General features: G+C 34.6%; 1 protein-coding gene across 7 annotated transcripts; it reads right to left on the reverse strand.

The window, feature by feature from the left end:
* Positions 1 to 2,063: 2,063 nt before the first annotated feature.
* On the reverse strand, positions 2,064 to 6,132 carry LOC136208463 (protein ROLLING AND ERECT LEAF 2-like). 7 transcript variants are annotated; one of them, XM_065999367.1, is made up of 6 exons: positions 5,815 to 6,130; positions 5,681 to 5,737; positions 4,515 to 4,652; positions 4,267 to 4,362; positions 3,180 to 3,714; positions 2,064 to 3,073 (listed from the first exon to the last, which is right to left on the reverse strand). In XM_065999367.1, exons 5-6 carry the CDS (start codon positions 3,424 to 3,426, stop codon positions 2,835 to 2,837), a joined length of 486 nt encoding a protein of 161 aa, XP_065855439.1. In that variant the 5' UTR covers positions 3,427 to 3,714; positions 4,267 to 4,362; positions 4,515 to 4,652; positions 5,681 to 5,737; positions 5,815 to 6,130; the 3' UTR covers positions 2,064 to 2,834. The 7 variants fall into 7 exon arrangements, 6 of the variants coding, with proteins under 6 accessions (XP_065855439.1, XP_065855440.1, XP_065855441.1 ...); XM_065999368.1 differs by having other exon boundaries at positions 3,180 to 3,843; XM_065999369.1 differs by having other exon boundaries at positions 4,267 to 4,444.
* Between the last annotated feature and the right edge of the window lie 5,918 nt (positions 6,133 to 12,050).

Here is a 12,050-nt window from a genome sequence, read left to right on the forward strand (position 1 = left end):
TCATTCAAATTTTGATGTCCTTGAATTTAGTATTATTTTTTTATCGCAAACGAAAACTACAATTCCTATTTGAATAATTTTTTTTTTAAAGATATCAATTTTGAAAAAATATGAAAGCAAAATTGTTTGGACATTCCCTAAATATAAAAATATTACACGACAAAATTGTAACCAAAAACAGAATTTTGCAAGAGGCAGTATTCAAATAATGACAAGAAAACAAAAAGAAATTAGAATAAAATTCATATTCAATAGAGGTGGCCTGAATGGAAGTATCAATTATTTTTGGAAAATTATGATATTCTATTACTCTTGATTAGTACCGCCACATAAAAGAGTAAGACTATATATATATATATAAAGGGAGTCAAAGATTAGAAAAAAAAAAAAAAAAGTCTAGTGTTGTCCTCAAAACAGACTCTAACAAGTGCACTAAATAAAAGTAATAAAATGATAAGTAAAGTATTGTCTCCTCAGGGATTGATGACCAATTTTGATTAGAAAAACCTTGTAGAACAGGGTGTTCGTGGTATGTGATTTTCTTTAGTTGAGAAATGATTTGATCTGGTTACTAGAAATACTAAATGTAAAGATTCAATCTTAGAAAATGTGTTTTAGTTATGATAAAAAGAGAGAACAGGCTAAGTCAAAGCGGAACAGGTTACATTCAGCATCTAATATCCAATTTATTCATGAATGTCATAAAGTGAAATCAAGGTTTCTGCTTTAAAGCCCACTTAAGTCAACTTCCGTGTGTTCTTAAGATTCTAAGACTTACTACAACCTCAAGCGTCCTTAACGTTGGTTCTTTCTTGTATTACGAGCGAAACAGCATTTCTATCTAGAAAACCCTTGATACAATCCCCTTATATTTCTATTTCGGGTCTTGGAAGTTTGATAAAAAGATCCATGAATATGAAAGCAGTTCCCTATCATTCATCGTTCACTAAGATAGATGCATATAATCATGTGAATAAGAACTTTATCAAACACATCAACATGTATTAACATTCATTCATAAAAAAAGGAAATAAATAACTTACATAACCAGCCCTTGCTGGCCTTGCCCATTCAAAACGACTACTCACTCATGATGCGGAGTGAACAGCCTGAGCTAAATCTACGAACCTCCATGGAAGGAGTCATAATTTCTTTCTTTGAGAGCTTCCTCTCTCAAAATTGTTCAGTATCCAAAGTATATCCTTCTTTCCCTCCACTGCCGATATAAATAGGAGGGAAAAAGATAAAGAGTACGTAAAAATAAACTAAAATATTACAATGGAAAGATTGTTCAAAAAGAGATGGGATATTGTTTTTGGTGCTAAAAGTGGTGGTATAATCTTTGACTCTCGAACACTCAAGAGTCGACATGTCTTGTCATCATGCTTCTTCTGGCCGCCTATTCATGCCCGCTTCCTCACGTCCACTACAAGAAAACAGCTAGTTAGCTACCGCAATTTTGGTAGCTGTTGCGGTAGCTAAAGCGGTTTACCGACTGAATTTAGCGGTTTACCGACCAAATGCATTCAGTCGGTAACTCCTTAGTCGCTGGATAAAGGCCGACCATTTCTGAAGATAGTCGCAGAAAATAGCGACTACATAACTTAGTCGCTGAGTAGTCGCTAACATTACCGACCCAATTCTGCGACCAATATATAGTAGCTAATGGGCAAAATGGACATGTAAGCGAATTCGTTTACTGACAAATTTTCTCTGTCGGTGATATGCTACGGTAATTGGTTTACAAATGAATTCTGACAGATATTTTTGTCGGTAATTTAGTGAAAATCTTTCACCACTGATCTGTGCTCAATTTATTTATTTGTAATTATTTTTTATATAATTAAAATTGTATTTACAATTAGAATTATTAAATGCAATGATAAACTTATTCTAACCTTCACAATAACTTAACTACAATACACAATATTCATGAAAACTAAAAATATATTTAGAAATAATTAATATTTGAAGTTCAAAATATGTTAAAATATATATAATATAGCTAACAAAATATCATAATCTAGGTTAACCTAATATGTTAGGTCAAAAATCTATATGATAAACTAAAAAGGTTAACCTATCAAATTGTGTCAAAATATATCTAAAAGTTAGATTAACCTAAGTTAGAGCCACGCTCTAACCTCTCTACAGTCGCCTGAAGATGATCGATAGTATTTTGGAGTTTGCTAACAGATGGGACAATTCGTATCTCCAACTCCGTCAATCGTTCCTGAAGTCGTACCAAATCAGTTGCATTATCACACAAGTGTATACCTTCCGTCATTTGCTGTTGTCTTTCACTTACTTATTGTAGACGTGCTAATAAATTGGTTCTATCCGCATTGAAGCCATCAAGGCGCTCTTGTACGGTGTCAAGCGGGTTTCTTATGCAATATTTGTTTGAGTTTCATGATGATATCGTATAGTTTCCCACATTTTTTTCTTGTTATTTGGCTCCAATATTAAGGTAATAGCTAATGAACTAACAACATCAAAAAATCTTAGTGAGTTCACACCAATGAAGGTTGGTTTGAGTGCTAAAAGCCTCTAGTCGCTTAAGCTAGGTCATGAGTTCGATTCCTAGTTTATGCCGAAAATCTTAAATGGGAGAGGAACCGCCTGTGAACAACCTCAAACCCGATTAATTGGATATAACACGAGAAGTATCAAACATACCCTGGCCAACAAAAACATTAATACAGAAGGTAATACTGTCACCAATGTCAATTGAAGAAAGTAATAAACCGATTCCTTTATCAGTATGGATCTCCTAAAGATGTTTACTCTATCAAGAACAATTAGATGGAACTTGGAAGTGGAGTCAAAGTTTTTCATATGGACAGAAAGAAATCTTCCTCTAGCTCAATAGGAATAATATAAAAGAGAATGCAGCAATAACAAACCTTCACTTCATCATAAAGCTTTTTCTCCCACGCTACCATCTCATCGGACACAGTAGCATTAGCTTCGTTCTCCTCTGCATCAAAATCATCAACAACACTAGGTATTCCTTGAAACGAACGATTCCAAGAGATAACATGCATCACCCTTTTAGAATGATCAATTGGTTCTACAACATAAGTAGCTGGGTTAGAATTCACCACTAATAATCAATCAAACAACAAATTGAACAGATAAGAACTGAAATATATCATATAATGAGAATGAACAATTACTTTGATTGAACTGCAATTTTATAGCCTCCAACATTTTGGAGACCTCGTGAGAACTCTCAAAAGCCTTGAAGAAATGATCGTTAAGATCTGCAAATACCTGCAACAAGGTCAATGGTTTTCTAGCCCTCCTTCCCACTATTCCACCTCCTTTCTTCACCACTGCCGGCATTGGCACTGGCAACTCCATATTCTCCTCCACCACCAACATAGGCTCATTGGCTTCCGGCTGCGGTTCCATCTCCGACATACTGAGTGATCGCTGCAAAGTGGCGGCGGTTCTGGAACAGAGGGGTCATAAGGGAACTCTTGATGGGCGAAAGCGCTCAGAGAAGCGCCAGTGTTTTTCAGTGACATGGCGTAGGCAGAGTGAGCAGCGGCGAAGGCGTTGTGGGTGCTGAGATCTTCTTGCATGAATTCGTAACGATGTTTATAGGTAGAGACAAGTTGTTCGTCTTGGATTTTGGATTCAGTAGCACCCATATTTCAAGGTGAGCATTTGAGAGAAACACAAGAAAGAATTGACTCTTCCTACTACCTGAGCAAGTCACTTCAAATTTAAACCAGAAGTACCATTTGGATTTCTAAAAAAAAAACAAGTGCCATTTTATGAATTCTACTCATTATGACAACTGTGTTCTATGGCCGAAATAGTAAGTTCAGTACCCTGTCGTCAAGCATAAGAGAAAGCATAAGAGGTCTAAAACAAATAAGTTTCAAGAATTCAAATGTAGTTTTTATCAAGAGTGCTGAAAAATGCAAGTTACGAGTCTCACATTGCAACTGCTAGTTGTACAATATCAAGAAATTACACTCTTGGACGATAATAGTTCTTAGAGCCATTCACCTACGAAGCTATGAATCCCAATACCTTCACCATTGCCCACACAATAAAGCTTTAATTACCCTTCATAAACCCATGTTATCCATATTTTTACACATACTAACATGTAACAGTGAAATAGTCCTCCAGTTATCAGTTACATATCAATGACAAAAGGCATACCATTTTTTTCCCTTCACGAATAATAATTAAAAACAAATGTGAGTCCATAATACAAGATGATAAGGTGCAAATTGAAAATGTTACCTTGAAGAAAAACACCCAGGAGGAACAGTTTTACTGCCCTAACCACTGCCTTCCAAGTTGCGTCTACTTTGTTTGATACTTTCTGACTTCAAAATTCTACTAGTCAAAGAACTAGTACTTCAATTGATATAATCCAAAACCAATTGCTTCCCAAAAGCATGATTAATCAGAGCAAAGACTAATCATCCATCAGATGGATATTAAAATCTAAATTATTAGAGAATTCTGTGAAGAAATCTTAGTTGTACCTTGTAGACAAGTGCAAGAGAAACTCCAGCAATAAAAAGAAAGAAAGGCATGACAAAATCTGCCAAGCGAAGGCCGTTCCATGGAGAATGAGCAATAATTGGAAAAATGGAACCCACGTAATCAACCAGCATCATAAGCTGAAATTAGCAAAGCAGTAGACAAATTAGAAAGCTGCTAAATCGATACATTCTGATTTCCTGTGAAGCTTGAGGTGAATCAGTAGAAACTAAACACATTCTGGATCATATATTGATTCCATTTAAACAAGTAGAGATTTTCATGAGATGGATCTTAGTAAGATCTTTGGATTAGTTGTAAGTAGCTTGTGGCAAACAATATTAAAAAAGAATTATGGTGAAAAAGGAGCTGAGAAAGCTAAAGAATGAAGATAAAAAGAAGAAGAAGAAAAGAGAGCTGACAAAGATGCAGAAGCCGCGAAAGACATCGAGAGAAGCAACACGCATGGAAAGAGGAGGTGGTTGAAGAGAAAGTAAGGGCTCCAAAACAAAACCTTCTTCTCCAAAACAAAACAAAAAAAAGTTCAAAACCTTTAAAATTTTCAAGAACAGAGATGAAAATCAATAGCCACAAGTAACCATGAAAATTGATCTGGCAACGGGATGAGCCAGGAGATAGGTGAAGGAAAGATTGGCGGCTGCAAATCTAAAATCCGGTGGAGATAAGCTACGAAAAGCCCTTAAATTAACTACTACTACTACTCTTTCTTTCATCTTATACTATTTCAGTTTCAGAGTATTGTAATTTCAAGGTTCAATAATAGGTTTTATGCTAATCTTTAATGAATGTTCTGCGATTTTAAATATTTTTTTTTTTGGTATACGGAAGATCATGACAGACCTAGATGCTCCAAGCCCCAGTGATCCCTACTTAAGAGAGAATCTTCATTGGTTTGTATTAATTACTGAAACTTATCTTTAATGAACTTCTTATACACTTGTAAAGTCTCATAAGAACATTAGCAGAACTTTAAACGTTATTGTCAAACTACTGATATAGCAAACTAATACCAAACTCTGTAATAAACATATACTGATATAGCAAACTAAGAAACACACAGAACAAACATGGTTACTGAACAAAGATATAGCAAACTAATACCAGACTCTGTAATAAACATATAAACACCCAAATAGAGTGGGATTACCTCTAGAAATTCTTTCTTGCAAAAGAACCCTGAGTTCTCAAGTTCTCAGATTCTTATCTTCAAGGAAAGAAAACAAATTAGCATTAGATAAAAACAGAAATCAAAGCCCTAATCTAGAAAAAACAAATACAAACCTTCACCCATGAGCTAATCGGATACAGAAGCTACATCGAATGGAGTTGGTCCAAGGTCGAAGGTCGAATGGAGGTTAGGGCAAAGGTCGAAGGTCCAAGGTCCAAGGTCGAAGGTGGAGTTGGGTCAGGGAAGATGCGAGCAGAAGAAAACGTCGGGGAGAGAAGGGACTAGAAGAAGACGTCGTTCATGATTTAGGACTTAGGTCGAAGAAAATCGCAAAGGAGAGAACAGAGAAGTAAATCGCAGAGGAGAGAGAAGGGAGAGACGTTGAGAGAGAAGAGAGAGACGCACACGTTTAGGTTTAGGTTTTAATTTAATTTAATTTTCTTTTTTCTTTTTAATATATAATTTTGGTTTATCCTATTTTGCTACTAAGCTTTGGTCACCGGATGAAATTTCCAGTAGCTGTAATGGGCGGCAATTTTACCGCCTTGTGCAGCGACCAGGAACAAGTATGGGCGACGAAATTAGTCGGTAAATAGCGACCAAAATCCATACGGTCGCTAAAAACAGTAGCTAACTAGCTATTCACGTGTAGTGGTCGCTGTCCTTCATCAGATCGCAGTGTTACCCACTGGTTCATAGCAAGCTCCTCTCCTCTTGGCAGACACAAAACAGGCTACATAACAGCCTTTTTGACTTGATCAATGAAAATCTGCATAAAACACCAATTAGTCCTTCATTTAAACAAGATTAAACCTTTATTACCCCCATTTTATCACATATGGTATGCTTAAGTATGATCAATTTCGTGCCTATCATCTAGTCAAAGATTACAAAACATAAAGTCTAGTAGAAGCATCATTAAAATATCTTAAGACATAATGTAGTACAACAAAAGAAAATGTTTAGAGAAAAAAACCTAGTGTAGAGTGTGGATCTCAGAGATTGTTGAACCAGACTGAATATCTGAAGAAAAAAAATCTAGAATTGAGTTGAACTGTTGACTTTGTCTATAGGACTGAAATGAATTGTACCATTGATTTAAGGAAAAATTACAAAAATAAAACTTGTGGTTACACCCATTTTCGAACAATACCCATGTGGTTTAAAAGTTTACAAAGTAGTACCATGTACTTTATTCCGTTAGCAAACACATACCAAATTGACTAACGGTGTTAAAAGTCAAAGAGAAAATAGTTAATTTGGTCTTTATATTTATTTATTTTTATAAATTGATCCTCTTATTATCTAATTACCACAAACAAAACCCAAAATAAAAAATAAAACTGAAATATACCATCATCTCTATCTTTCTTTAATTTTTTTTTTTTCTCTCTATTTATCTCTCTATCATGTCAGCCAACATAAGAAATTAAACTGAACCCCCTAATCCTGATTTCCCAAGTTGGATCGCTTCAAACCCAGACCCAGATGGAAACTATACCCGTCTCTTTGATTATCCTACTTTACCTGCAACTCCAAATCCAAAACTCCAAATCCAAATTCATCTTCCTCTCCTGTCCTAACTAAAGACATCCAAATTAACTCTGCTAACAAAACTTGGCTCTGAATATATCTTCCACGCCATGTACTCGATTCTTCATCCTCCGCCAACAACCGTCGCCTTCCTCTCCAGCTTTATTTTCACGGCGGCGGCTTTATTTCTTCGCTGCAGATTCAACCATTAACCATCACTTTTGCGTGATCATGTATCAACGCATCGATGATGCCGTTGTAGTCTCCGTTGAGCATCGTAATGTGCCCGAACACCGCCTTCCAGCAGCATACGCCGATGCATTTGAGGCGCTGGAATTTATAAAGTCTTTTCAGGAGGAGATATTGAATTAAAGAAAACGCAGCTTGTGTCCAGATGTGGTGGAGAAAGACAACGCAGCTTCAAATTCAAGTTTGGCAGCAGTCGTTAATGGAGATATTGAATTAAAGAAAAATGGGCCAAATCAAGTGATATGTATTTTGTTTTTATTTATTTATTGGTTGGGTAGAGAGAGAAAAGTAGAAAAAAAAATTAATGGGAGATGAAGAAGATGGTATAATTGATTTTTATTTTTTATTTTGGGGTTTTTTTTATAATAATTAGATAATAAAGGTGTTTAATATATAAAATAAATAAATATAAGGACCAAATTAGCTCTCTTCCCTTTGACTTTTAATACTGTTAGTCAATTTGGCATGTGTTTGCTAACGGAATGAACCTCAAGGTACCAGTTTGGAAACTTTTAAACCACAAGGATGCCGATCGAAAACAGGTGTAACCACAAGGTTTATTTTTGTACTTTTCCCTTGATTTAATTAGGTAAAATTCCGGAGATTTTCAAATTCCTAATATTACTGAGTAAATATGTTGCAGATTCTAGAACCGGGCCGAATATCCGGAAAAAAAAAGATCTAGAACCGGATTGAACCGTTGACTTTTTCTATAGGACGGAACCGAATTGTACTGTTGACTTTATTAGATGTAATTCTGGAGATTTTCAAATCCCCGAATTGTACCGAACTGTACTCACCCCTAGAAAAACCTAATCGGATAAACCTTAGCGTAATTAGCTTTGGTGATGGTTATATTGGTGTGAATGTGTTTCTCACAAAGATTTCATCAAGTTACATCAAGGTGAAACTTTGTGTTTCGTGAGGTTTTAGCAAGTTTCATCTTGGTGAAACTTAGGCAAACCTTGTTGAAGTGGAGTTGGAAGTCGATGAAAATTTGAAAGGTGGTGAAATTGTGGGTTTCATCAGGTTTCACTATTGAAATTCTAGTTAAATTTTAGTGAAACTCGGTGAAACTCTAATGAAATTTGTTGAACCGCTAATGAAACTACTTTGAAACCCAATGTGATACAGTGAGTTTCATCAAAAGTTTCATTAAGTTTTAGTGAAACTCTAGATTTCATAAGTTTTCATCTAGTTTGATGAGTTGAGTTTTACCAAGTTTCTCAAAGGTAAAACTATGGATTATTTCACTAGGTTTCATTAAGTTCCATTATTGTGTATGTGAAAAGGGCTAATTATTAATATAGCTCATTTGAATGGGTCCATTAATATATTTGACCCACTTTGCTTCCATCTCACCAAATTATACAATTTCATCCACTTTGGACAAGAATACCCTTATTTTAATTCATCTTCTTCCTCAGACACTCAACGTCTTCTTCGCCATCCCAAACCGACAAAAAGACGGTGGTTTATAGAGAGAAGAGATTAATGTTTCGTTCAACCTTTGAAGAATTAGTGTCTGCGGAAGAGGATTAGGATGGAAAGCTCAAAAGATAAGAAAGAAAAAAATCTAACAATTGAACTGCTACGATGTCGTATTTGTGACGAATTCGTCACAAATGCGACAAGAGTTGTCGCATTTGTGACAAAATGCGACAACTGTTGTCGCATTTGTGACGAAATGCGACAACTGTTGTCGTATTTTGTGACGAAATGCGACAACTGTTATCGCATTTGTGACGAGATGCAACAACTGTTGTCCCATTTATGACGAAATGCGACAAATTTCGTCACAAATGCGACAACAATGGAGGAAATAGAGAAAATTGAAACGATACCATTACAGATGAAGAAAAAAGCAAGACCAGCGAGAAAAGTAGATGTATAAGCTAAAAACATACCATTTCTACGGGAAATTGAACATAATACTCCAATAATCTCAAAAATCTCTAACGATTGGTATCAAAAATTGAAGAAGATGAACCAAAGAAGAAGAAGAAGAAGAAGAAGAAGCGGACGAAGGGGAATAAGAAGAAGCGGGAGTAGGAGCAGATGGATCGATCGTATAGAACTAAGGATAATTTTGTCCAAAATGGATGAAAGTGTCTAATTTAATGAGATGGAAGCAAAGTGGGTTAGATATGTAAATGGATCCCTTTATTTGGGCTAGATTTGTAATTTGCCCATGTGAAAATCTACTAAAACCATAGGTTGAAATTGTTGTAATGATACAATAGCATCAATGTGTAGTAATTTCACTAAAACATTTATCAAATTTGACTGTGATTTCACCATGGTGAAATTGATTTCACCATGTTTGATTTGTTTAGTAGAGTTTCACAAAAATTTCATCAAGGTAAAATTTTGGATTTCATTAAGTCTTATTGTATATCTAAAATACTAGTTGATATCACACTTCTTGTAAACGTCTCCTTTTATGACACTCCAGTGACCTGAGATCACAAAATATGTCAGAAAAGCGGGTCGGAGTTCCGACGAACTCTCTCTGATGGTAAAGTTAGAAGATATTAGAGGTAATATCTAGCCAACAAATAACAAAAGAGTGAAGTATAGAAGCTACATGAGGTTGTGGAATGTCCCTGCTATTTATGAATAAAATAAAGTGTATCTGGACATATGGCAGCATCTGATTGGTCGGACCCTATCTTTTCGTGCCACAATATTTCTGAATGTGGGGAGCGTGTATTTGAAATAAATAAGGAGTGAATATGATAAGTATTGTTAGAGATAATATGCATTAATCATTCCTTAAATCACTAAGGGCTTGATTGGATGGGGGGTTTGGAGGGGTTCATAAGGGAAGGGTTAGTAAGGGTTGATAGAAACCCTTATTTGGGAGGGGAAATGGTTAATAAGGGTTTCTACAAACCCATATTTGGAACACCAAAAAATTTAGAAAGGTAAGGGTTTGGAGGGGTTTTGAAGGATTTTTTCACTCCAATTTTCAACCCCCCAATTTGGTGGGTTTGGAAAGGTTAGAAATTACACTTCCTTCCCCTTCCTTACCTTTCCCTACCCTTCCTTTATTTACCCTTCACTACCCTTCATCCAATCAAGCCCTAAAGGTTAAGTGTTTATATTATCTTTATCGAGGTGGACTAAAAGTTTTTAAAGATGTTCTAATAACATCTAAATGTTATCTTCAGGTGTGTACATAAGCATCTGTCCTTGATTTACAAATCTTTATCAGCTTTTTAAAGCAAATCAACACTACAAAAAAATCGCGAATTACCGGCGGAAAAATCCGTCGGTAAGATACTAAAATCCGTCGGAAATACAACTTACCGTCGGTTTACCAGCGAAAATTATCCGCCGGTAAAAAGGTCGCTGCTCCCGCACACCGACCATATTTTAAATCCGCTGGAAAATATTTCCGGCCCATTTCGGTAGGAGATTTCCGCCGGAAATAATAAACAGCTAGCGTTTCGTTCCAACGAAATTCCGCCGGTAAATTTAAATACCGACCATTTGGTTCCAGCGGAATTCCGCCGGTAAAATAAGGTCCGACGGATATTTACCGTCGATATCCGTCGGAAATTTGTTATTCCTGCATTAATCTGTATTATATTAAATTTGTATAATTTTATTTCATTTTTATATAGAATAAATACTTTGACAATATATTTATAAATAGTGAATAATAAACCTGTCAAACCAAAAATATATATTATAAAATAATATTTAGTACTTCAAAAAACAATATCCAGTAGTAATTAGCATAAAACACACTACAACAAATATCTAATATTGTGACGAAAATTCGTCTGAAAAAATAATTTTTATCACAATTAATGTACTTATTGTGACAAAAAAAAATTATTAGTAAAAAAATGTGAAAATTTCAAACAAAATTATGACAAAATAATGTTTCGTCCAAATATTTATCACAATAAAGCACCAGTCAATGAATATTATGACAAAAAAAATTGTCAGACATTTTTGTCATAAATACATAAGGTTGTGACAAAAAATCATACGTAAAAATAATTTTTTTTTATCACAATTAATGTATTTATTGTGATCAAATAATAATTAGTAAGAAAAGGTAAAAAAACCAAAAGAAATCGTGAGAAAAAATATTTTGTCGAAATATTTATCACAAAAAAGTAGAACTTAATACGTGTTATGATAAAAACAAATTGCCACGTCGTTTTTGTCATAAATATATAAAGATGTAACGAAACATTCATATGATAAAATAATTGTTTTTGCAATTAATGTACTTATTATGACAAAATTACAATTAGTAAAAATATGAAAAAACAAAACCAAATTATGACAGTAATATTTATCAAAATATTTTGTAACAATAAGTCATGGCCTAGTAAATATTATGATAGAAGTACGTGGTCACACTTTTTGTAACATAAATTCAGATTAGAATTTGTCACGCTTGATATATTTGTTATGACAAATTTTTTTTATCACACTTTTGCTGTCACAAGTAATTATCACTAGATAATTAATGTGACCAGTATATTCTCATAATAAAAGTGTTGTCACAATATGATTTATGTTTGATTTTCTGACAAAAGAAAAA

Source organism: Euphorbia lathyris, chromosome 10, assembly GCF_963576675.1.
Source record: "Euphorbia lathyris chromosome 10, ddEupLath1.1, whole genome shotgun sequence".
Taxonomy (NCBI): Eukaryota; Viridiplantae; Streptophyta; class Magnoliopsida; order Malpighiales; family Euphorbiaceae; genus Euphorbia; species Euphorbia lathyris.

Coding starts and splice junctions, on each gene's coding strand:
- LOC136208463 (XM_065999372.1), bottom strand. CDS start 3,426: ATGTCGGAGATGGAACCGCAGCCGGAAGCCAATGAGCCTATGTTGGTG. Junction 3,074..3,179: donor AAAATTGCAGTTCAATCAAA/GTAATTGTTCAT, acceptor CTTATGTTGTAG/AACCAATTGATCATTCTAAA.